The 27349-nt window shown below is 46.1% G+C and overlaps 1 protein-coding gene across 1 annotated transcript in view; it reads left to right on the plus strand.

The window, feature by feature from the left end:
- GGT1 (gamma-glutamyltransferase 1) overlaps positions 1-24448 on the plus strand; it is a 259711-nt gene extending 235263 nt beyond the window's left edge. The window contains exons 10-13 of the mRNA XM_075320874.1: positions 11739-11866; positions 11951-12063; positions 17757-17870; positions 21671-24448. Coding sequence (XP_075176989.1) covers positions 11739-11866; positions 11951-12063; positions 17757-17870; positions 21671-21817 — 502 coding nt within the window. The 3' untranslated portion in view covers positions 21818-24448. The remainder of the gene's footprint in view (positions 1-11738; positions 11867-11950; positions 12064-17756; positions 17871-21670) is intronic.
- Positions 24449-27349: the final 2901 nt, after the last annotated feature.

Below are 27349 nucleotides of genomic sequence, written 5' to 3' on the forward strand. Positions count from 1 at the left end.
GCATCCACACACTCACAACATCCCATGATATCGCTTGCTTCTCGGCGGCGATACTGTGCAGTGACCTTCCAGGACCTGCCGGAGGATCACATGGCCGGAAGCATGTGGTATCTCCGGATGTTGTGATTGTGTCAGCGCGTATGTGCGATATCGTCAGTGTGAGTGTGTGAGTGTATGCGATCGGATGTGCGTGAGTGTGTTCTGATGTGTGAGTGTGTGTGTGAGTGTATGCGATCGGATCTGTGAGTGTCGGCAGAGGAGCACAGCTGCTGGGACCGCCCACCGGTGGGCACAGGGAGAAGTGGTGTGTGTGTGTGTGAGTGTATGCGATCAGATGTGTTCGTGTTTACTGTCTGCTGTGTGACTGTGGAGCATGATGGGGGATGGAGCATGATGGGGGGGTGCGCAGCATGAGGGATGGAGCACGATGGGGGAGTGCGCAGCATGGGGGATGGAGCACGATGGGGGGTGCGCAGCATGGGGGGTGGAACACGATGGGGGGTGCGCAGCATGGGGGATGGAGCACATTTGGGAGTGCGCAGCTTGGGGGATAGAGCACGATGGGGAGTGCGCAGCATGGGGGATGGAGAACGATGGGGAGTGCGCAGCATGGGGGATGGAGCACGTTTGGGAGTGCGCAGCATGGGGGATGGAGCACGATGGGGAATACGCAGCATGGGGGATGGAGCACGATGGGGAGTACGCAGCATGGGGGATGGAGCACAATGGGGAGTGGGGATGGAGCACGATGGGGGGGTACGCAGCATGGGGGATGGAGCACGATGGGGGGTGCACACCTCCCCCCAAAACACACACACACACACACACACACACACACTCTGCCACACACGCACTGCACAACACACCACACACACACTGGGAACCACAAACACTGCCCTACACAGACACCCACACACACAGACAACGCCGCACACACACAACACCCAACACACAAACACCGCGGCACACACAAATATACGCACATACCGCACAACACACACATTGCACAAAACATACCTCCCCCCAAAACACACACACCCCACACCCACACAAACCGCGCAACACACATACACACACACATACACAACGATACAGACACACAGCGCTCCACAAATAACGACACACAACGCAACACACAAACACAAACAACACCGCTCTCACCCCCCGCCACACCCAGCTAATAGAAGCATTTCACAACATATATTTCAACACCACAGATATTCCACACAGATTTAACTAAATTGGCCAAGTAATGTGCTCCGTCTGTCTCTTTCCCCGTCTGCCTGTCTGTCTGTCTCTATCTCTGTTTCTTTCCCCATCTGTCTCTTTCCCAGTCTGTCTCTGAATACTCAGTTTTTTCTTGAAAATGATTGCAATCACAAATTCTTTGGTGTTATTATCTTCATTTATTTTGCTTGCAATGAAAAAACACAAAAGAGAATGAAACAAAAATCAAATCATTGATCATTTCCCACAAAACTCCAAAAATGGGCCAGACAAAAGTATTGGCACCTTTAGCCAGAATAACTGTGAACAACTGCTTCCGGTAACCATCAATGAGTTTCTTACAATGCTCTGCTGGAATTTTAGACCATTCTTCTTTGGCAAACTGCTCCAGGTCCCTGAGATTTGAAGGGTGCCTTCTCCAAACTGCCATTTTGAGATCTCTCCACAGGTGTTCTATGGGATTCAGGTCTGGACTCATTGCTGGCCACTTTAGTAGTCTCCAGTGCTTTCTATCAAACCATTTTCTAGTGCTTTTTGAAGTGTGTTTTGGGTCATTGTTTTGGGTCTTCCAACCCATGACCTCTGAGGAAGACCCAGCTTTCTCACACTGGGCCCTACATTATGCTGCAAAATTTGTTGGTAGTCTTCAGACTTCATAATGCCATGCACACGGTCAAGCAGTCCAGTGCCTGAGGCAGCAAAGCAACCCCAAAACATCAGGGAAACTCCGCCATGTTTGACTGTAGGGACCGTGTTCTTTTCTTTGAATGCCTCTTTCTTTTTCGCTCCTAATTGGGAGACCCAGACAGTGGGTGTATAGCTACTGCCTCTGGAGGCCGCACAAAGAACTACACTTAAAAGTGTAAGGCCCCTCCCCTTCTGGCTATACACCCTCCCGTAGGAGTACGGATTCCTCAGTTTTAGCTTTGTGCGCAGGAGGTCAGACACGCACGCATAGCTCCATTGTTTTTAGTCAGCAGCAGCTGCTGACTATGTCGGATGGAAGAAAAGAGGGCCCATACAGGGCTCCCAGCATGCTCCCTTCTCACCCCACTGTATGTCGGAGGTGTTTGTAAGGTTGAGGTACCCATTGCGGGTACGGCGGCAGGAGCCCACATGCTGATTCCTTCCCCATCCCTTTTTACAGGGCTCTGGGTGAAGTGGGATTTACTGGTCTCCAGGCACTGAGACCGTGCTCCATCTACAGCCCCTGGAGAAGATGCTGGATGGAGCGGAGTACATCAGGGACATGGCCCTGCTTCCTCAAGGTACTCTGTGTCCCCGTGCATTTGGCGCTCACACCGCAGCATGCTGGGTGTTGTAGTGCGCCGGGGACATCAGCGCTGCGGCGCTTGTGCCATGGCCTCATTCAGCTTCGCTGAAGCAGGCACACTTCTGGGAATCGGTCGCGCCGGCCGCTGGGACTGCGGCGCGGCTGGCACTTGTGGTGCGCCGGGGACTTCAGCGCGGGCCGCGCTTTTACGGCGGCCGCGCTGATAACTCGAGTCCCCGGCTTTTGCGGCCTGCTTCCGTTCGTTCCCGCCCCCAGACCTGCCAGTCAGGAGAGGGGCGGGACGCTGGTCAGTGCATCAGCGCCGAGGGCTGGAGTCGTTTTTACATACTCCAGCCCTCACAATCGGCACAGAGGGGACACTGTTTCCCGCACTTTTGTTTAGGAACTCCCACGGACCGCCCCTCTCCACAGACGCCGGCAGCCATTCCTGCTGACACGCTGAGCTGCAGAGGGGAGCCGGGGAGACCCAGACAAGGAATTCTGCGCCTCTTACCCGCTATTCAGCGGGCGGTAAGCAGCCCTCAGGGCTCACCCCCTCTTGTGCCAGTAGTATTCTTAGTATTTTGTTTCTACAAATACTTTGTATTGCATGGCGCTGGTCGCCCTTTGGCTATAGACTCTCTCACATTGCAGAGAGCCAGCAGCATGTCGTCCGTAAAACGCAAGGGTGCCAAGGCACAGACATTATATGCTTCCTGCACCGCATGTGGGACTTTTCTACCGGCAGGCTCCACGGACCCCCATTGTGTGCAGTGCTCGGCCCCTGCGGCGCTTGCACAGTCGGGACCTCTGCTGGACGTGACCCAGGGTGTACCACCTGTGAATGCTGTCCAGGTGACAGGAACTGAGTTTGCAGCTTTTGCTGACAGAATGTCTCTCACTATGTCACAAATTCTTGACACATTGCGAGCTAGGCCTGTACTTCAGGCCACGGACACTGTGCAATCATTGCCCCCTGGTCCCCCTCAGCTGAATTACCTCCAAGCTCCGGGACGGGCACATACACCTCAGGGTGAAGACTCTGACTCGGACGATGGCCCCGGGCAGCCTAAGCGGGCTCGCTATGACGGGCCTTCACATTCATCTCAATGGTCAGGATCCCAGCGAGATGAATCTATGGGTGATGAGGCGGACGTAACTGATCAGGATTCTGATCCTGGGACCGCTCTCAATCTAGATACACCAGATGGCGACGCCATAGTTAATGATCTTATATTTAACATCAATAAGATGTTAAATATTTCCCCACCAGCTCCTCTTGTAGAGGAGTCAGCTTCGCAGCACGAGAGAATCCATTTCAGATACCCTAAGCGTACATTAAGCACTTTTCTGGACCACGCTGACTTTAGAGACGCAATCCAGAAACCCCACGCTTATCCTGAAAGGCGTTTTTCTAAACTGCTTAAAGATACACGCTATCCTTTTCCCCCTGAGGTGGTCAAGGGTTGGACCCAGTGTCCAAAAGTGGATCCTCCAATTTCCAGGCTTGCAGCTAGATCCTTGGTTGCAGTTGAAGATGGAGCGGCACTTAAAGATGCCACTGACAGGCAGATGGAGCTCTGGCTGAAATCCATCTATGAAGCGATTGGAGCGTCGTTAGCGCCATCTTTTGCGGCCGTATGGGCACTCCAAGCTATCTCAGCCGGGCTTGCGCAAGTCGACTCAGTCACACGTGCATTTGCCCCGCAGGTAGCACCATTGACCTCGCAAATGGCGGCATTCGCGTCGTACGCGATTAATGCTGTTCTTGACGCTACAAGCCGCACGGCAGTGGCGTCAGCCAACTCCGTTGTTTTGCGTAGGGCCCTGTGGTTGAGACATTGGAAAGCAGATTCTCATTCCAAGAAGTGCTTAACCAATTTGCCTTTTTCTCGTGACCGATTGTTTGGAGAGCGTTTGGATGAAATCATCAAACACTCCAAGGGTAAGGACTCATCCTTACCGCAACACAGACAAAACAAACCCCAACAGAGGAAGGGTCAGTCTGGTTATCGGTCCTTTCGAGGACCGGGCAGGTCCCAATTCGCCTCGTCAAAAAAGACTCAAAAAGACCAGAGACGCTCAGATTCTTGGAGGTCTCAGTCACGCCCAAAAAGGACAGCCGGAGGAACCGTTGCCAAGACGGCGTCCTCCTGACTTGCAGTCTCCGATTCCCACACCCGCGGTCGGTGGGAGGCTTTCCCACTTTGGCGACATTTGGCTGTCACGCGTCAAAGACCGTTGGGTGAGGGATATTCTGTCTCACGGGTACAGGATAGAGTTCAGTTCTCGTCCGCCAACTCGTTTCTTCAGAACTTCTCCACCACCAGACCGAGCCGATGCTCTGTTGCAGGCGGTGGCCGCTCTAAAGGCGGAAGGAGTGGTGACCTCCGTCCCTCTTCAGGAACAAGGTCACGGTTTTTACTCCAATCTGTTTGTGGTCCCAAAAAAGGACGGATCGTATCGACCCGTCCTGGATCTAAAGTTGCTCAACAGACACGTAAAAGTCAGGAGGTTCCGGATGGAATCCCTACGCTCCGTCATAGCCTCAATGTCTCAAGGAGATTTTCTAGCATCAATAGATATCAAAGATGCGTATCTCCACGTGCCGATTGCACCAGAGCATCAGCGTTTCCTACGCTTCGTCATACACGACGAACACCTGCAGTTCGTAGCGTTACCTTTCGGTCTGGCAACAGCCCCCCGGGTCTTCACCAAAGTCATGGCAGCAGTAGTAGCTGTTCTGCACTCGCAGGGTCACTCGGTCATCCCGTATCTAGACGACCTGCTTATAAAGGCACCCTCTCAAGAGGCATGCCAGCACAGTCTGAAGGTGGCACTAGACACTCTCCAGAGTTTCGGGTGGATTATCAACTTTCCAAAGTCTCATCTAACCCCGACCCAATCTCTGACTTATCTTGGCATGGAGTTCCATACTCTCTCAGCGATAGTGAAGCTTCCACTGGACAAGCAGTGCTCGCTACGGACTGGAGTGCAATCTCTCCTTCAGAGCCAGTCGCACTCACTGAGGCGCCTCATGCATTTCCTAGGAAAGATGGTAGCAGCAATGGAGGCAGTCCCGTTCGCGCAGTTTCATCTGCGCCCTCTACAATGGGACATTCTACGCCAATGGGATGGGAAATCGACGTCCCTCGACAGGACTGTCTCCCTCTCTCAGACTGCCAAGGACTCTCTGCGTTGGTGGCTTCTCCCCACCTCATTGTCACAGGGAAAGTCGTTCCTTCCCCCGTCCTGGGCAGTGGTCACGACGGATGCGAGCCTATCAGGGTGGGGAGCGGTGTTTCTCCACCACAGGGCTCAGGGGACGTGGACTCAGGAAGAGTCCACCCTGCAGATCAATGTTCTGGAAATCAGAGCAATCTATCTTGCCCTGCGAGCCTTCCAACAATGGCTGGAAGGCAAGCAGATTCGGATTCAGTCGGACAATTCCACGGCGGTGGCGTACATCAACCACCAAGGGGGAACACGCAGTCGCCAAGCTTTTCAAGAAGTCCAGTGGATTTTGACGTGGGTGGAAAGCAGAGCGTCCACCATATCCGCAGTTCACATCCCAGGCGTGGAAAACTGGGAAGCAGACTTTCTCAGTCGCCAGGGCATGGACGCAGGAGAATGGTCCCTTCACCCGGACGTGTTTCAGCAGATCTGTTGCCGCTGGGGGACGCCGGACGTCGATCTGATGGCGTCACGGCACAACAACAAGGTCCCAGTTTTCATGGCACGGTCTCACGATCACCGAGCACTGGCGGCAGACGCCTTGGTTCAGGATTGGTCGCAATTCCGACTCCCCTATGTGTTCCCACCTCTAGCATTGTTACCCAGAGTTCTCCGGAAAATCAGGTCCGACTGCCATCGAGCCATACTCGTCGCTCCAGATTGGCCAAGAAGGTCTTGGTACCCGGATCTGTGGCATCTCACGGTAGGCCAACCGTGGACACTACCAGACCGTCCAGATTTGCTGTCTCAAGGGCCGTTTTTCCATCTGAATTCTGCGGCCCTGAACCTGACTGTGTGGCCATTGAGTCCTGGATCCTAGCGGCCTCAGGTTTATCTCATGAAGTTGTTGCCACAATGAGACAGGCTAGAAAACCATCCTCAGCTAAGATCTATCACAGGACGTGGAAGATATTCTTAGCGTGGTGCTTGGCTCAAGGGTTTTCTCCCTGGCCATTTGCATTGCCAATTTTTCTTTCCTTCCTGCAGTCTGGGTTGGAAAAAGGTTTGTCGCTTAACTCTCTTAAGGGTCAAGTCTCCGCGCTATCCGTATTCTTTCAGAAGCGCTTGGCACGGCTTTCTAAAGTACGCACGTTTCTCCAAGGAGTTCGTCATATCGTTCCTCCTTACAGACGGCCATTGGAACCCTGGGATCTGAACAAGGTTCTCATTGCTCTCCAGAAGCCGCCTTTCGAGCCTTTGAAAGAGGTTTCCCTTTCTCGGCTTTCACAAAAGGTAGTTTTTCTTGTGGCGGTCACGTCTCTTCGAAGAGTGTCCGAGCTAGCGGCGTTATCTTGCAAATCTCCCTTCCTGGTGTTTCACCAAGACAAGGTAGTACTGCGTCCAATTCCAGAGTTTTCTCCCAAGGAGGTTTCTTCCTTTCATCTCAATCAGGATATCACTTTGCCATCTTTGTGTCCGCATCCAGTTCACCAATTTGAAAAGGGTTTACATCTGTTGGACCTGGTGAGAGCACTCAGGATTTACATTTCTCGCACGGCGTCTCTACGCCGTTCTGATGCGCTCTTTGTCCTAGTCGCTGGTCAGCATAAGGGATCGCAAGCTTCCAAATCCACCCTGGCGCGGTGGATCAAGGAACCAATTCTTCACACATACCGTTCTGCTGGGCTTCCGATTCCATCTGGACTGAAGGCCCATTCTACCAGAGCCGTGGGTGCGTCCTGGGCATTGCGGCATCAGGCTACGGCTCAGCAAGTGTGCCAGGCGGCTACCTGGTCGAGTCTGCACACGTTTACCAAACACTATCAAGTGCATACCTACGCTTCGGCAGATGCCAGCCTAGGTAGACAGGTCCTTCAGGCGGCGGTGGCCCACCTGTAGGAAGAGGCTGTCTGACAGCCCGTTCATGTGGTATCTTTTTACCCACCCAGGGACTGCTTTTGGACGTCCCACTGTCTGGGTCTCCCAATTAGGAGCGAAAAAGAAGAAGGGAATTTTGTTTACTTACCGTAAATTCCTTTTCTTCTAGCTCCAATTGGGAGACCCAGCACCCGCCCTATTTGTTCTTAGGGTTTCGTTTTTCGGGTGCACATGTTGTTCATGTTGTTTCTTAAGTTCTCCGATCTTGTTATCGGATTGAATTTGTTTTTGAAACTGTTATATTTTCCTCCTTCTTGCTTTGGTACTAAAACTGAGGAATCCGTACTCCTACGGGAGGGTGTATAGCCAGAAGGGGAGGGGCCTTACACTTTTAAGTGTAGTTCTTTGTGCGGCCTCCAGAGGCAGTAGCTATACACCCACTGTCTGGGTCTCCCAATTGGAGCTAGAAGAAAAGGAATTTACGGTAAGTAAACAAAATTCCCTTCTTTTTTTTCCTGTAAACTCTATGTTGATGGCTTTTCCCAAAAAGCTCTACTTTTGTCTCATCTGACCAGAGAACATTCTTCCAAAACGTTTTAGGCTTTCTCAGGTATGTTTTGGCAAACTCCAGCCTGGCTTTTTTATGTCTCTGGGTAAGAAGTGGGGTCTTCCTGGTTATCCTACCATATAGTCTCTTTTCGTTCAGACGCCGACGGATAGTACGGGTTGACAATGTTGTACCCTTGGACTGCAGGGCAGCTTGAACTTGTTTGGATGTTAGTCGAGGTTCTTTATCTACCATCCGCACAATCTTGCGTTGAAATCTCTCGTCAATTTTTCTTTTCGTTCCACATCTAGGGAGGTTAGCCACAGTGCCATGGGCTTTAAACTTCTTGATGACATTGCGCACCGTAGACACAGGAACTTTCAGGTCTTTGGAGATGGACTTGTAGCCGTGAGATTGCTCATGCTTCCTCACAATTTGGATTCTCAAGTCCTCAGACAGTTCTTTTGTCTTCTTTCTTTTTTCCATGCTCAATGTGGTACACACAAGGACACAGGACAGAGGTTGAGTCAACTTTAATCCATGTCAACTGGCTGCAAGTGTGATTTAGTTATTGCCAACACCTGTTAGGTGCCACAGGTAAGTTACAGGTGCTGTTAATTACACAAATTAGAGAAGCATCACATGATTTTTCAATCAGTGCCAATACTTTTGTCCACCCCCTTTTTTATGATTGATGTGGAATTATATCCAATTTGGCTTCATGACTATTTATTTATTTATTTTTCATTGAAGACAAATGAAATGAAGATAATAATCCCAAAGAATTTGTGATTGCAATCATTTTCAAGAAGAAACGGAGTATTATCTGACAGAATTGCAGGGGTGCCAATACTTTTGGCCAGCACTGTATATATTTTATATATATATATATATATATATATATATAGATAGCTATAGATAGATATAGATAGATATATATCTAATTGCCTTATTCTGTCTGTCTGTCTGTCTTGCTCCAAAATTCTGTCGTTACCGCGACAAGCGTCTCATTGGCCGCTCGCCTCGGCTCCACCCCCCCCGCACGGATTGGCTGCTCGCCCAGGCTCCACCCCCCACACGGATTGGCCTCTCGCCCCGGCCCCCTGCACGCATTGGCAACTCGGCCACGCCCCGCCCCCCTCACGCATTGCACGCTCGCCCTGGCCCCGCCCCCCGCACGCATTCCCCGAACCGACATGGAGCCCCGACTCCTAGGTGAGTGCTGTACCCCCGGGAGCCCACACCAGCGTACGCCGGCAACCCAGCCGACACATACCCTCGCATTGCTGGGGTTGCCGGCGTACGCTGGTGTGGGCTCCCGTGCGTGCGGGGGGCGGGGTACGCTGGTAACCATGGTACACATCGGGTAATATTGTGTAGCATGGTTACCAGCGTACACCGGCTCCCGGTACACATGTGCAGAAGAGAGAAGACAGAAGAAAGAAGACCCCCGCTCATACTCACCAGAAGCCGACCGGGAGCAGGTGAGCGTATCAAGGTCCTGCAGCGGCGGAACACACGCACGCCCACACACACGCACACACATAAGAACAGATACACACACACACACACACACATCAGATCACACTCACTCTCACACACACCTCACACACACATCAGATCGCATCCACACACTCACAACATCCAGTGATATCCCTTGCTTCTCGGCGGCGATACTGTGCGTGCAGTGACCTTCCAGGACCTGCCGGAGGGTCACATGGCCGGAAGCATGTGGTATCTCCGGATGTTGTGAGTGTGAGCGCGTATGTGCGATATCGTCAATGTGTGTGTGTGTATGCGATCGTGTGCGTGCGTGTATGCGATCGGATGTGTGCGTGTATGCGATCAGATGTGTGCGTGTCGGCAGAAGGCAGAGGAGCACTGCGTGCAGCACAGCTGCTGGGACCGCCCACCGGAGGGCACAGGCAGAAGTGGGGTGTGAGTGTATGCGATCAGATGTGTGCGTGTATACTGTGGTGTGTGACTGTGGAGCACGATGGGGAGTGCGCAGCATGGAGGATGGAGCACGATGGGGAGTGCGCAGCATGGGGATGGGGAGTACGCAGCATGGGGGATGGAGTACGATGGGGAGTGCGCAGCATGGGGGATGGAGCACGATGGGGGGTGCGCAGCATGGGGGATGGAGCACGATGGGGGGTGCGCAGCATGGGGGATGTAGCACGATTGGGGGTGCGCAGCATGGGGGATGGAGCATGATGGGGGTGCACACCTCCCCCCAAAACACACACACACACTGCCACACGCGCACCGCACAACACACAACACACACACTGGGAACCACAAACACCGCCCTACACAGACACCCACACACACAGACAACGCCGCACACACACAACACCCAACACACAAACACCGCAGCATACACAATTATACGCACATACCGCGCAACACACACACATTGCACAAAACTTACATCCCCCAAAACACACACACGCACCCCACACCAACACAAACCACACAACACACACAGCACCACACACAGACAACACTGCAGACACACAGCGCTCCACAAACAACACAACAAACACACAGCGCTCCACACAAACAACACCGCTCTCACAGACCCCCACCCAGACAACACCCAGAACATTTACAGCCCCTACACAAACACTTGGCAACTACACACAACAACATCTATATATATAACAAAAATCATACATTAACTACACAATAAATTCTAGAATACTCGATGCGTTAGAATCGGGCCACCTTTTAACTATATATATATATATATATATATATATATATATATATATATATATATATATATATATATATATATATATATATATATATATATATAAAATGTGTGTGTGTGTATATGTGTATATATAATGTGTATATATATATATATATATATGTGTATGTATGTATGTATGTATGTATGTGTATATATATATATATATATATATATATAAATATGCGCACACACATACTTTTTTAAGATTATGTAGTTTTGCTTAATGCAGTTTTCACTTTCAGTTGCAAATTATTACACGTTAGCACAATTAAACTGCACATATTTAATTGTATTTGTGATCATCATTGTCATTGGTTATTCATAGCTTAAAGCAGAGTTCCAATTATTTGGTGTATATGATATTATACTCCAGAAACGCATAAGGTTCATCCTCATGATCACCTCTTTTTAAATTAATTTCTAATAAGTTTTATTTTATGGCTGAAAGTGCAAGAAAATCCTTTTTTTTCAATGGCTCCACATTAGCTGAGCGTCACCAGCAGGAATTCACAACCATTCATCAACTTTCTGGTGTACCCTGAACAATATTGGCGTGTGAGCTTTCTTTCCTCCTTTTTAAAAGCTATCTTATTTAGGTAGTTGCAGTAATCACTTTTTTTATTATTATTATTATTATTATCTGGAGAACTGAAAAAAAAAACAAGCAAACACGGAGAGAACATACAAACTCCATGTAGATGCTGTCTTTTATGGGAGCTAAACAAATGACTCCGGTTCATGCATGATGCTAGTCACAGAACCACTGCACCTTCTTTAAAATCTGGTATTATATACATTAGACATTTTTAGGAATAATATATGTACCTTATCCATACTAATTTTTTGATTGAAATATTTAAATATTTTTCTTGTTCCAGCTTTGGATCTAAAGTTCGCTCCAATGTAACTGGAATCATATTCAATGATGAAATGGATGATTTTAGCTCACCGTTGATAATTAATGCGTTTGGTATTCCACCATCGCCAGCAAATTTTATCAGACCAGGTATCTTAGTACTTAAAACAATTTCAATTAAAAAATATGGATTAGATAAAATATTGGAGGTCTTCACTGTTAAAACTTTTGCAGGTAAAAGACCCCAGTCCTCGATGTGTCCAACAGTCTTATTGGGTAAGGACAATAAGGTACATATGGTGGTTGGAGCTTCTGGAGGGACTAAAATCACCACCGCAACAGCACTGGTAAGAAAGTGAGATGAGGAGAATGACTAAAATTAGGAAAAAAATAAAATTCCCCTTATACATTAAATCAATGTTATCAAAACCTGTGGGAGACCAGATGAACATCCAATCTGTAAGGGTACCTTCACACTTTAGCGATGCAGCAGCGATCCGACCAGCGATCTGACCTGGTCAGGATCGCTGCTGCATCGCTACATGGTCGCTGGTGAGCTGTCAAACAGGCAGATCTCACCAGCGACCAGTGAACAGCCCCCAGCCAGCAGCGACGTGCAAGCGTTTACATTAGTTACCAGCGCACACCGCTTAGCTGTGTGTGCAGGGAGCAGGGAGCCGCGCACACTGAGCGCTGGCTCCTTGCTCTCCTAGCTACAGTACACATCGGGTTAATTAACCCGATGTGTACAGCAGCTACATGTGCAGAGAGCCGGAGCCGGCAGCACAGGCAGCGTGAGAGCTGCGGAGGCTGGTAACTAAGGTAAATATCGGGTAACCACCTTGGTTACCCGATGTTTATCTTAGTTACCAGCCTCCGCAGCTGCCAGACGCCGGCTCCTGCTCCCTGCTCGCTTCATTTGTCGCTCTCTCGCTGTCACACACAGCGATCTGTGTGTCACAGCGGGAGAGCGCCTTTGAAGAAAACGAACCATGGCCGTGTGTAACGAGCAGCGATCTCGCAGCCAGATCGCTGCTCAGTGTCACACACAGCGAGATCGCTAATGAGGTCACTGCTGCGTCACAAAAAGCGTGACTCAGCAGCGATCTCGGCAGCGATCTCGCTGTGTGTGAAGCACCCCTAAGGGACAGATGATGTCCTAGGAGAGAAGGGTCAATAAATTTAAGTTAAAAGACCCTTTCTTTTTTGTTCCCAGTGAAGATAAGCCGCCTGCCGTTCATTTTACAGCTCTCTAAAGGCCCCTTTACACACTGAGACTTTCTAGCGATCCCACCAGCGATCCCAACCTGGCCGGGATCGCTACAAAGTCTCTGGTGAGCTGTCAAACAGGCAGACCTGGCCAACGACGCAACAGCGATCCGGACCTGCAGAACGACCTAGCTAGTCATTGGGGACATTGTCAGACCTAAAACACACATCCGTGAAAACTGTCGGCAGACAGCAGACAGAGTAGCGCGATGAGAATGAACTCTGGTGAACTTCACCCGACTTCATTGTTATGCCGCGGCTCTGTCTGTGTGCCGTGTACTGATTAGCGGTCACCTGTGAAGGATTCACCGGTGACCGCTAATCCCCCGAGTGACTGAAGTGAGCAGCCCTCTCTCATACTCACCGATCCCCGATCACCGGCGCTGCACGGCATTCACACTGCTCTGGCGGCTTTTTCTAATTTGAAAAAGCCGGCCGCTCATTAAACAATCTCGTATTCCCTGCTTTCCCCGCCCACCGGCGCCTATGATTGGTTTCAGTGAGACACACCCCCACGCTGAGTGACAGGTGTCTCACTGCACCCAATCACAGCAGGCGGTGGGCGTGTCACTATGGAGTATAGAAATAAATGAATAATTAAAAAAAACAGCGTGCGGTTCCCCCCCAATTTAATACCAGCCAGATAAAGCCATACGGCTGAAGGCTGGTATTCTCAGGATGGGGAGCTCCACGTTATGGGGAGCCCCCCAGCCTAACAATATCAGTCAGCAGCCGCCCAGAATGGCCGCATACATTAGATGCGACTGTTCTGGGACAGTACTCGGCTCTTCCCGATTTGCCCTGGTGCGTTGGCAAATCAGGGTAATAAGGAGTTATTGGCAGCCCATAGCTGCCAATAAGTCCTAGATTAATCATGTCAGGCGTCTCCCCGAGATACCTTCCATGATTAATCTGTAAATTACAGTAAATAAACACACACAACTGAAAAATCCTTTATTAGAAATAAAAAACACAAACACATTCCCTGGTTCACCACTTTAATCAGCCCCAAAAAGCCCTCCATGTCCGGCGTACTCCAGGATGGTCCAACGTCGCTTCCAGCTGTGCTGCATGGAGGTGAGCGGAGCAGCAGAAGAAACCGCCGCTCCTGTCACCTCCACGCAGCAAATGAAGAGAGCCGCGTGATCGGCTGAGCTGTCACTGAGGTTACCTGGATCCAGCGGTGGATGCAGCGGTGGCCGCGGGTAACCTCAGTGACAGCTCAGCTGATCGCGCTACTCACCGCCGCTACGGTCAGCTCCACGCAGCAACTGAGGTTAGTATCGCGATCAGCTGAGCTGTCACTGAGGTTACTCGCGGCCACCGCTGCATCCACCGCTGGATCCAGGTAACCTCAGTGACAGCTCAGCCGATCACGCGGCTTTCTTCATTTGCTGCGTGGAGGTGACAGGAGCGGCGGTTTCTTCTGCTGCTCCGGTCACCTCCATGCAGCACAGCTGGAAGCGACGCTGGACCATCCTGGAGTACGCCGGACATGGAGGGCTTTTTGGGGCTGATTAAAGTGGTGAACCAGGGAATGTGTTTGTGTTTTTTATTTCTAATAAAGGATTTTTCAGTTGTGTGTGTTTATTTACTGTAATTTACAGATTAATCATGGAAGGTATCTCGGGGAGACGCCTGACATGATTAATCTAGGACTTATTGGCAGCTATGGGCTGCCAATAACTCCTTATTACCCTGATTTGCCAACGCACCAGGGCAAATCGGGAAGAGCCGGGTACTGTCCCAGAACAGTCGCATCTAATGTATGCGGCCATTCTGGGCGGCTGCTGACTGATATTGTTAGGCTGGGGGGCTCCCCATAACGTGGAGCTCCCCATCCTGAGAATACCAGCCTTCAGCCGTATGGCTTTATCTGGCTGGTATTAAATTTGGGGGGAACCGCACGCCGTTTTTTTTAATTATTTATTCATTTATTTCTATACTCCATAGTGACACGCCCACCGGCTGCTGTGATTGAGTGCAGTGAGACACCTGTCACTCAGCGTGGGGGCGTGTCTCACTGCAACCAATCATAGGCGCCGGTGGGCGGGGAAAGCAGGGAATACGAGATTGTTTAATGAGCGGCCGGCTTTTTCAAATTAGAAAAAGCCGCCGGAGCAGTGTGAACGCCGTGCAGCGCCGGTGATTGGGGATCGGTGAGTATGAGAGAGGGGGGACACTTCAGTCACTCGGGGGATTAGCGGTCACCGGTGAATCCTTCACAGGTGACCGCTAATCAGTACACGGCACACAGACAGAGCCGCGGCATGACAATGAAATCGGGTGAAGTTCACCAGAGTTCATTCTCATCCCGCTACTCTGTCTTCCGACATGTAGTAACGACATTTTACATCACACACGGACATTTCTCGGAAGATCAAATAACACGCACGTGTGCCTTTAAACATAAAAAAACATATGTGCACGTTTGGTCGTATCTCCGGTATGTACGGAAACGGACCAAACACGCACGTTTTAAACGGATGTGTGTTGCAGGTAAAGCAGCTTTTTGAAAGGGAAGTTGCTAACGAAGTCGTTGTAAAGTCCGCTTTACACACTGAGACTTTGCTGCACAGTGGGAAACAAAGGACCAAGGAATGGTCCTGAACGATTTGTAACGATCAGCAACTTCACAGAAGGGGCCAGGTCGCTGATGTGTTTCACACACTGCAATGTCGCTTGGGAGGTCGCTATAACGTCACAAAACCGGTGACGTTACAGCGATGTTGTTTGCGATGTTGCAGTGTGTAAAGCCACCTTAAGGGGCATAGGCACCTTTAAGCATTAAAGCGAACCTGTCACCACTTTTTTACCCTATAAGCTGCGGCCACCACCACCGGGCTCTTATATACAGCATTCTAACATGCTGTATATAAGAGCCCAGGCTGCTGTGAGAACATAAAAAACACTTTATAATACTTACCTAATGATCGCACGGTTGGCCATATGGGCGTCTCCGTTGTCCGGTGCCGGCGCCTCCTCTTTCGGCCATCTTTGTTCTCCTTCTCTAGCCGCGGTGCATGACGTGTCCGACGTCATACACACTCACCGGCATTCAGGTCCTGAGCAGGTGCACTTTGATCTGCTCTGAGCAGGGGGGATCAAAGTATTGTAGTGCGCCTCCGCAGGACCGGCGAGTGTGTATGACGTAGATGCGTCATGCACACAGGTTTCAGAAAAAGGACGAAGATGGCCGAAAGAGGAGACACTGGAGAACGGAGACGCCCATATGGCCAACTGCGCGACCGTTAGGTGAGTATTATAAAGTGTTTTTTATGTTCTCACAGCGGCCTGAGCTCCTATATACAGCATGTTAGAATGCTGTATATAAGAGCCCGGTGGTGGTGGCCGCAGCTTATAGGGCAAAAAAATGGTGACAGGTTCCCTTTAAGATACTTTAACCTTATCACCTTTTTGGAAGTAGTTCACCAATATTCATTGTACCTTTGCCAATCCTGCTCTTTGTATACTGAACAAAAATATAGATGCAACTCTTTGGTCCCATTGGTTTGGTTTGATTTGGTTTGGTTTGGTTTGGTTTTTGGTCCCATTTTTCATGTGTTGAACTCAAAATCTAAGACTTTTCTATCTATGTATCCAAAAGGCCTTTTTGTCTCAAATATGTTCACAAATTTGTCTAAATCTGTTAGTGAGCACTGATCCTTTGCCAAGATAATCCATCCACATCATAGTTGTGGCAAATCAAGGTGCTGTTTACATACCATGATTATTGCACAGGTGTGCCTTAGGCTGGCCACAATAAAAGGCTACTCTAAAATGAGCAGTTTTATCACACAGCATAATACCACAGATGTCGAAGGTTTTGAGGAAGTGTGAAATTGGCATGCTGACTGTAGGAATGTGCTCACTAACACAGATTTAGACAAATATGTGAGCAATATTTGAGAGAAAAGGTTCTTTTGTGTATGTAGAAAAAGTCTTAGATCTTTGCGTTCAGCTCATGAAAAATGGGAGCAAAAACTAAAGTGTTGCATTTATATTTTTGTTCAGTTTGTCTAGCCAGAAAGCTCAGTTGTTGCCTTCTCCTAATTGTACGCCCAAACGTCCAAGAGTTATGGGAAGATGTTTGATGGACTAAGACATAATTGGAAACGGTGGGGGAATTAACATTTAACATGCATTTTTTTTTACAAACTACCCTGTGTGTATGACAATTGCATGTTACATGTGTGAAATGATTTCATTTGTTCATATATTCATTGATAAGATAATTATCTAATGTCATCATTGGGCACCCCAATTCAAGAAATACATTGATGCATTGGAGGAAGTGCAGAGAAGAGCAATCAAGATGGTAGAAGGTCTGCAAACCATGTCATATGAAGACTGGTTAAAAGAACTAGAGATGTTTAGTTTGCAAATGAGAAGGCTGAGAGGAGAGTTAATAGCGGTCTACAAATATCTGAAAGGAAGTCACAGTGCAGAGGGAACTACCCTATTCTCATTAGCACAAGGAAGTACAAGAAGCAATGGGATGAAAGTAAAAGGAAAGAGATTCAGATTAGACATTAGGAAAACTTTCTAACAGTGAGGGCAGACAGAAAGTGGAACAGGTTACAACGGGAGGTGGTGAGCTCTCCATCAATGGAAATCTTCAAACGGAAACTAGATAAATATATAGCTGGGATGATTTAGGAAAACCTGCACTCGCAGGGGGTTGGACCCGATGGCTATTGAGGTCCCTTCCAACTCTACCATTCTATGACTCATCACCAAGTAAGTGGTGAAATGTTGTTTTCTTTTGCAGGTCATTATAAACTCACTATGGCTTGGCTATGATGTGGAGAATTCGGTGGAGCTGGCGCGGGTGCACAATCAACTATTTCCTAATGACACTACTGTAGAGGAAACAATAGAAAAGGTCAGTGATGTCTATGAGGACTTTTGGCAACTCGCTTGGCATGAATCATTGACTATAAATAATGCAAGTTGTATATATTAGAGCCAGTAGCAGGCTTTGTCACCAATTAGGAGATGGCGGGGTATCTGGTTATACCATACTGTACTAGTATGCATTATACAATCTGTTGTTCAGTCACATCGGTAACATTACATGCTGATAAATTTAGTGGAACAATACTGCCCAGGTTTAGGTACAGCATAGGTTGTAGGTAGGCTAATGAATAGTGAAAACAGGATTGCACCAATACCATAGTAGTAAGAATATACATTTATATTTTATGTAGTTTCTTACACTTCATTTTGACCAGATCTTGGTAAATGTATTTTGGGAACATTTCCACCCAAAAATGCTTCCATTTTACACAATGCTTAATGAAACAAAAAGTAAATGACTGAAAAGAAAGCTCAAAAGCAAGCAGCTGCAGGAAACGTCTGAAATTTTGCTCAAAATGATATATCAAGGGAAAAAAATCAACGTTTCCTGAAGCAATTTCAGCTTCAAAATATCATTGGTTACACCCAGCTGTAAAAAAAATGTGTGCATAAAAGAAGTCACGAAGACTAGGCATTACGGACTCCGCGCTCCTTCACAAAGGAAACTCCGTTTACGGGTGTGACTTTGGGTGGGGTTCATGACCCTTAATACTTTCTTCAGGCTGGTGTCCATCACCCTGCTGCCGATCCCCGTCATAGACAAAAAAGTAACACACGTAATACCAGAAAGTCACTTGTCAACCAAACTTCTTCAGTTTATTTGTCACACCGTTATGACAGATATGACCTCACTTCTCACGGTCCTGATTCTACTGTTTCTGGGGTCCTCTTTCTCAACCTGTCCCCACGATATCTTGTAACTTGTCCTGAAGCTGCTGGGTCTGTGTATCCATTCCCTATCTTCCTCACACCTTCGTCTGCTTCTAGGCCCCGACTCCTGTTTAGCCGTACGACTCTTTAAGCACGCCGGGGTGAGCTGTAGGCTCCAGAACTCTTCAGGTTACCTCCGGGCTGCCTGACTGGCCCTGACACTGTGGCGATTTCTTTTCTTACTCTAACCCTATCCACAACTGGCACCCCACGAGGCCTGTGTTACTAGCCAACCCTCTTGCCACCTGTTACTCCACCTCCATCTTTACGTAACCCTGTCCTATTTGATATCTAATCTACCGCTGAACAGGCCCATCCACTAGGTGGCGCCTGCTGATGAACTGCCCCAGCTCTGCTATATCAGGAACCTACACTCGGCTAGCACCATTTTCATGTTAATGCACAATATAATAGTTATAACAATATAACTTATAACAATCAACACCCCATACAAGATGCTTCGTATAAACACACCTTTCGCAGTACAGGTAGACAACATATAGCATAAAACAGTGTAGAAACAGTGTAGGGACATGACCACCTCTTACATGCACATACCCTAAGGTGTTTGGGGATATTTGTTTTATGAATTGCCCTTAATGTCTTATCCAAAATATAAATCGTTCCTTATATAATATTATTAATCTCCCATAAATACAATATATAAACCTACAGTGGTAAAGAGAAAGCAACAGCACATAGCATAAATAAAATATAAATATTTAATAGATATAAAACAAAATAGCTTGAACCTATATAGTATGAAACAAAAGAGCAATAGATCAATGATTGATCTGTGAATTCATGTGGACTCCGGAAAGAGACAATCAGGAGAAAGCTCCTACAAATCAATAGTATCATATAATATTATATTGCCAGCATAGAAGTAGATCAAAACCAGGCTAACAATATTTGCTAGACTTACATGTCTGTACAGTATGGTGAATGGCTATTGTATGATCACAAATATATTATATTGTAATATGATAATATCACTGAGGGCTCATATGTATGGAGCAGTGATCCCCAACCTTTCTGACCTTAAGCTCTTCAAGAAACATGGCGTACTGGGTACGTCATGGCTCATGTCGGGGGAATCACAGACTGTTGCTGCTGATTTCAACAGCTGACATGTGCGGTGCTGGCGCTGTCAAAATGGGACAGTGCAATATAAATGTCCGCCGCGGTAAGCACGCACTAACCCGCCAGCCATCAGAAGTCACGTGACGTAATCACGTGGGGCCGATGGTTGCCATGGTAGCACAGGGTCATGTGATGACTCCTGTAGCTATCATGATTCACTTTCTCTTACTGCCAGCAGAGCGCCACCTGTAATAGGATAGCAGCATTTCAGCAGATCAGAGCTGTGCAGCTGTGATCTACAGAAATGAACAAGCGATCAGACTGATGATCCTTATAGCCTCCTAGAGGGACTAGAAAAATAGAAACAAAAAGTTTAAAAAAAAGTTTTAAAAAATAAAAAACCTAAAAGTTTAAATCACCCCCCCCCCATTCACGTCATTGAAAATTAAAGGGTTCCCGATCTATCAAAATATAAAATCAATTTATCAGATCGGTAAACGGTGTAGCGGCAAAAAAATTCCAAACTCCAAAATTGTTTTATGGTTGCCGCAAATTATACGCAAAATGCAACAGGTGATCAAAATGTAACATCTGCGCAAAAATGGTACCGTTAAAAATGTCAGCTTGAGACGCAAAAAATAAGCAGTCACTGAGCCCCAGATCCTGAAAAATGAGAATGCTACAGATTTCAGAAAATGGCGCAAAAAGTGTGCCACTTTTTTTGAACTCTTGTGATTTTTTTTTTTTAATTCCTTAGATAACAGTAAACCTAGGCATGTCTGGTGTCTATGAACTCGTACCGACATGAGGCATCACCAAAAAACATCACATTTACCATATAATGTACACGGTGAATACAAAATCTCAAAAACAATTGTGTATTTTCCCTTTTTGTTTTTTCAATTTTTCCGCACTTTGGATTTTTTTTTGCCATTTTGCAGTACACTATATGGTATATAATTTAAAAGTACAACTCGTACTGCAAAAAATAAGCCTTTATAAGCAAGAGTGACAGAAAAATAAAAAAAGTTACAGCTCTTAGAAGAAGGGGAGCAAAAAAACAAACTATAAAAATAGCCCAGGGGCCACATTCAGCTCTGAAAAATTGTCAGTAGCCACATGCAGAGCCCACCTGAGTAGTAACATCCAGCTCCTGCCTCTCCCACAGCAGTAACACCAAGAGCCCCTATTATCATTGTAATGACAGCCAAATCTTTCCAGCAGGAACCTCAGGGCAGTATACTAACAACTGAGGGTTCCCACCTACCCCCATTCAACATGTTTGCACACCCACCACACTATCGCTTCCAGCTTCAAGCAACTCCTATATCTGGCAATATTATCTTATGTCCAGCTCAGCACTTTCTTAATTTATCTGTCCACCCTCAAAGGCAGTGTATGTGCATCCAGATCTGCTGAGTAGAGATACTCCCAAAAGTCACCATCTGGAGAGCTGCTCTTCATAGCTGTTTGATGGACTTTGTGCTAATGCAGATAGCCGTGAACCACACACCATGGATCCGCAAGCTACATGTGGCTCCCAAGTCACAGTTTGGGGATGCCTCATATAGAATACTGACCAGTCATTACACAAAAACAGGCATTAACAGTGTGTAAAAATATCATGGAAAAGAATTCTAGAATTACTTTTAGCCATTCTAATAGAGTGGGGCTTGAGGACACCCTGCCACTTTCACCCACCTGGAGAAGATGTTGTGTGCACATATCATAAGATGTTTTTGGACTTTTAATGTGTGAATAGCTCTTAATGTCTTATATGTTAAATATGTCTTATGTTTCTTTTTTTTCCAGAGTATAGCAAATGAGCTACTGAAACGTCATCATAATGTAGTTTATTCACAAAGATCTGGTTCTGTGGTCCAGGCCATTGTACGGACCAAGGGCAAATGGTCTGCAGCTTCAGACACAAGAAAGGGAGGATATCCGGCAGGCTACTGAGCTAAGCCTAAACTGATCGACTAATTGCGAGCTGCTTATTGGAATCTGCACTGACCTTTTCCTCAGATTTCAACTTTTAATACATTTTGAAACACTATGTCTCAGGGACCAAATCATGTTGACTAAGTGTGTAATGTCTGACTAAGGATACACTTTCAGCCCTGTCTTCCATAGAAAAATGGTCTAAAAAACTCAGCACTAGATGACAGTATCCCTGCAATGCTGCTATATAACGGGACTACATGGGTGATAACCATGTTGTGATCATAGAATATGCAATTGGGATCCTGATCATGCGCAAACTACACTGGACAAAACAACCTGTGCCTTTTTTTAATGATCACTCAGTGACAATCCATACAAGAACTCGATGATCCTTCATCTACGACATTTAATTACGGTATATTAAAAAGGAGAGTTCTCTGTGTGGCATTTTACATCTCTTTCTGGAGATTACCAGAACAAAGCATCATAAGGTGTACATCAAGATGATGGGAAGACTATTTTCCACAACTTTGCTCCATCTTAAAACTTTTCAGTCATTACTTGCCATTTAGGAACTTGACATGGAAGGCAAATATCAATTTCAAATGGCCACTACAATTGTAGTCAGACATCATGTTCTGTCTATCCACATTCCCTGGACACCTAGTACAATCAAAAGATGCCAGGTGTAAAAAAATTGGAGTTCAATATAAGATTGTCAGAATAAAAACTGCAATAATTAGTCGTAGATGACTCCTGATATCTAGCCAAAATGCCCAATGTGTACTGTGATTTTACAGCAAGTATTTATTGAAAGTCTACGTGTTTCAATTAATGTCAGCCAACGACTGTATAAAATTAAATCGTTCATGACATTGAGACATATTTCTGCCAGCAGCACTTATTGCTATTTAATTAACAAGTACAAGTTTGACCTAGCAAAATTATTCACACTCCTTGGTACTTTTCTTTTTTTGAGGGTCTGCCTCAGTTCATGTAAAGAACATGCCTACAACTCTCAACATTCGGTTTTCTTTTTGTGAAACAAACAACAAATAGGACAAAATAACTGAAAAGTTCAGTGTGCATAAGTATTCATCCCCCTAAAGTCAGTACTTTATACAGCCTACTTTTGTAGTAATTACAGCTGTAAGTTGCTTTCGATAAATCTCTAAGAGCTTTCCACATTGTGACATCGAGATTTTTACTCATTCCTCAAGGCAAAACTGCTCCTCCTCAAATTAGATGTTTTCCTCAGGTAAACAGCAATCTTCAGTTCTGACCACAGATTCTCAATTACATTAAGGTCTGGGCTTTGGCTAAGCCACTCTAATACATTTATACATTTCACTTTAAACCACTCGAGAGTTGCTTTAGCAGTATGATTTGGGTCATTGTTTTGTTGGAAGGTGAACCTTCGTCTCAGTCTCAAATCACTGACAGACTGAAACAGGTTTTGCTCAAGAATATCCTTGTATTTTTCACCATCCATCCTCCCCTCAATTCAGACCATTTTCTGCTCCTGCTGCTGAACAACATCCCTACAGCATGATGCTCTCTCCATCATGTTTCACTGTGGGGACGGTGTTCTTGGGGTGATGAGCTGTGCTGGTTTGGCACCAGACCTATATAGCATTTACCTTGGTGGCCAAAAAAGTTCAATTTTGGTCTCTTCTGACCACAACACCTTCTTCCATGCATTTGGGGAATCTCACATATGTTTTTTGGGAAACATATAACGAGGCTTTCAATTTTTGGCTGTAAATAAAGGCTTTTTTACTGGCCACTCTTCCATAAACGCCAGCTCTATGGAGTGTACGGCCTATTATGGTCGTATGGACAGATACTCCAGTCTCTGCTTGGGAACTGTGCAGCTCCTTCAGGGTTAACTTTCGTCTTTGTGCTTATTTTCTGATTAATGCCCTACTTGCTCAGGCTGAGAGTTTTGGTGGGCGGCCCTCTCTGCAGGTTTGTTGTGGTACCATGTTTTTTCCATCTGATGATAATGGATTTGTTGGTGCTCCAGCGGATCATCAGAGATTGGGATATTTTTTTAGAACCCAACGTGACTGGTACTTCTCAACAACTAGATCTGTGACTTGTTTGGAGATTTCCTTGGCCTTCATGGTGTTGTCTGGTTAGTGGTGCCTCTTGCTTAATGGTGTTGCAGCCTCTATGGCCTTTCAGAAAAGGTGTGTATATACTGACAGACCCCGGGACACTTAGATTGCACACAGGTGGACTTTCTTTCACTGAGCATGTGACTTATAAAGGTAATTGTGGGCACCAGAATTTTTTAGGGGCTTCATAGCTAAAGTGATGAATACATATGCACATGGCAATTTTTATTTACTTTATCCTATAAATTTAAATTTTTGCTTATATTTTTCTCACTTCAGTTCTCCAACTTAGTCTATTTAGTGCTGATGTTTCAAACACAAATCGGATTACAAAAATATCTAAACACCGGTTGTAATGTTGCAAAATAGGTAAAAAGCCAAGGGGGTGAATACTTTCGCAAGTCACTGTACAAGTACATGCTTCTTAGGAAATTTCAAATTTGAAGGGACATTTTCCACTAGTCTTCCTTACCAAATGCATGTATGAGTTTTATTGTACTGTCTCCGTCCATTAAATTTTAGACTTTTATAACTCGTTGTATTATTTGGTTTATTTTCAAATTCATTTAATAAAAAAAACAGTGACACATCTTATGCACACATAGGGGAGGCCAAAAAAAATAGCTCTTCCCAAACGTTAATGGGACTATTATACTTTAATGTGAGGCCAATATACCGTTCTTCTGCAGACTTTTACACAAAGTGAAAATACTGCCTCCTCAAAGGTTTTTGTCTTGGTATGTCTCTCCACAGGGGTAGACATAGCCCAAAAAGTAAAGGGGCCAACTTCCACCTCCAAAGCAGCAAGCAGCATCTGTCAAAGGGCTCTTCTCCACTTGCGTTTTATAAATCACAGCGATACTCTGCTCAAAATGTGAGTCGAGTGTCCTGTATATATCCTGCGTGTGGTCTGCGTTACGGTGTGTGGTTTTTTTTCCCCACATAGCATCCGTATGACATGGGAGCGTCATGCGAGTGCTATGTGAGTGTTTATACATACCGCGTCAGACTGGCTACTGGAGGAATCTCCAGTAATACCAGGCCTGGCTGCAGTTACATGCACTGAACTCTGGAGCTGTCACCTGAGCTCCAGAAATCACCCCGGTCTGTCTACAGCTGTGCTGAACTGAACAGCAATCGCCGGGGAAACAATCACACGGCGCTCGCTGTTCAGGCTGCACTCCGGAGCTCAGGTGACAGCTCCGGAGTTCAGTGCATGTAACTGTGGCCAGGCCTGGTATTACTGGAGATTCCTCCGGTAGCCAGTCTGACGCGGTATGCAAGTGTCAAGGATCCGTGTGACGTGCGTATGCCATCTGTATGACATGCGCATGCCACCCGGATTCTGACTTTTTTCTCGCTCCCATAGGATTGCATGGGGGTGAGAGAGCTGAGACTCGGTGCAAATCGCAGCATGCTGCGATTCCACCGAGAGCACGTGTGGAGTCGTAAAAAAACGGGGAAAAGGAAACCGCATCATATATAATCATTTGTCAGATTGCAAACCGTTTTTACAGGCGAATACAATCGCACAAAAAAACCGCAAGTGGAGAAGAGCCCAAAGACACATTATTGACAGCAGAGGATCATATACTGTTCTTGCTCTTTTCTGCCCGTGTCCACCCTTGCCTCCTTTTCTATTACTCAATGGTATATGGACATTTGAGGTTTTATCAGCACTATTAGACAGTCAATGTCTCACACACCCTAATAACTAATGTACATTTTAGGACATGTTAGAGAGAAGGAGAAGCATAGTTATGAGGAATGGATATGAGCAAATTATAGCTGTGCTGTATATGCAATGACTAACTAACTCTGTCATAACTACTATGGGTCACTTGAAAAAGAATGATTGACATTACAGGCCAAAAATAAGTCATCTATTTAAACATTAATTAATTTGTTCTTCCTTGTAGTTCATACATTTCTTTTTAATAGGTTATTCTCATTGTCTTGACAGTTTGTCTTCTCTTTTAGCTGTTTTTTTTTTCCCGGAGTGGATTGTGGATGATCACTTCTGGAGGAAGAAGTACCATAGATCACGAGTAGAGAGAGTATGTGCAAATGTCACATTTTTGCCATGGTTTTTTATTTAAAAAAAAAAAAAACACAGCATTTTATTGTCCCATCAAAGGAAATTAAATTTCTGAAATCTTATGCATATGTCGTATATTTTTTCCTTGCAGATTTGAATTGTACGTGGCAATTCTTTTAGCATTTTTCACGAATTCTAATGGCTGGAAAAAAAAAATCATAAAATTCAAACACATACACATTTTTAATGTACCATTTTCCAAAACACCTGTTTTTGATGCAGAAATGTCTACAACAAATACTTAACGTGTGCACGTCTCCAAAGAAGCATATTTCTCCAATAAGTATTGCAAAGTTTCTTATATTCACTTATACTATACACTGTGTGCAGAATTATTAGGCAAATGAGTATTTTGATCACATGATACTTTTTATGCATGTTGTCCTTCTCCAAGCTGTATAGGCTGGAGAGCCAACTACCAATTAAGAAAATCAGGTGATGTGCATCTCTGTAATGAGGTGTGCTTAATTATTAGGCAACTTCCTTTCCTTTGGCAAAATGGGTCAGAAGAGAGATTTGATGGGCTCTGAAAAGTCCAAAATTGTGAGATTTCTTGCAGAGGGATGCAGCAGTCTTGAAATTGCCAATCTTTTGAAGCGTGATCACCGAACAATCAAGCGTTTCATGGCAAATAGCCAACAGGGTCGCAAGAAGCATGTTGGGCAAAAAAGGTGCAAAATAACTGCCCATGAATTGAGGAAAATCAAGCGTGAAGCGTGAAGCTGCCAAGATGCCATTTGCCACCAGTTTGGCCATATTTCAGAGCTGCAAGTTTACTGCAAGTTTACTGGAGTATCAAAAAGCACAAGGTGTGCCATACTCCGGGACATGGCCAAGGTAAGGAAGGCTGAAAAATGACCACCTTTGAACAAGAAACATAAGCTAAAACATCAAGACTGGGCCAAGAAATATCTTAAGACTGATTTTTCAAAGGTTTTACGGACTGATGAAATGAGAGTGGCTCTTTTATTAGGTTGCCTAATAATTCTGCACAGTAATAGTTACCTGCACAAACAGATATCCTCCTAAGATAGCCAAATATAAATATCAAAGTTTAATATTTTTGGAAGTTGGAGTGGTTTTTTTTTATGAGTCTTTTGGGTTGATTGAGAACATAGTTGTTAATCAATAATAAAAAAAATCTTCTAAAATACAACTTGCCTAATAATTCTGCATACAGTATAGTGCACCAACTTACAAAATTTTCAGTATCCGAGCTGTTGCTTTGTATCTTTTATACGTCATGATGTGAGCATATGAGTTACGAGTCGAGCAGTTGCTGCACGGTCACGTGTGCCCGTTCATTAAGAAATTCAATATTCCCTGTTC

This window comes from Anomaloglossus baeobatrachus, chromosome 1, assembly GCF_048569485.1.
Source record: "Anomaloglossus baeobatrachus isolate aAnoBae1 chromosome 1, aAnoBae1.hap1, whole genome shotgun sequence".
Taxonomy (NCBI): domain Eukaryota; kingdom Metazoa; phylum Chordata; class Amphibia; order Anura; family Aromobatidae; genus Anomaloglossus; species Anomaloglossus baeobatrachus.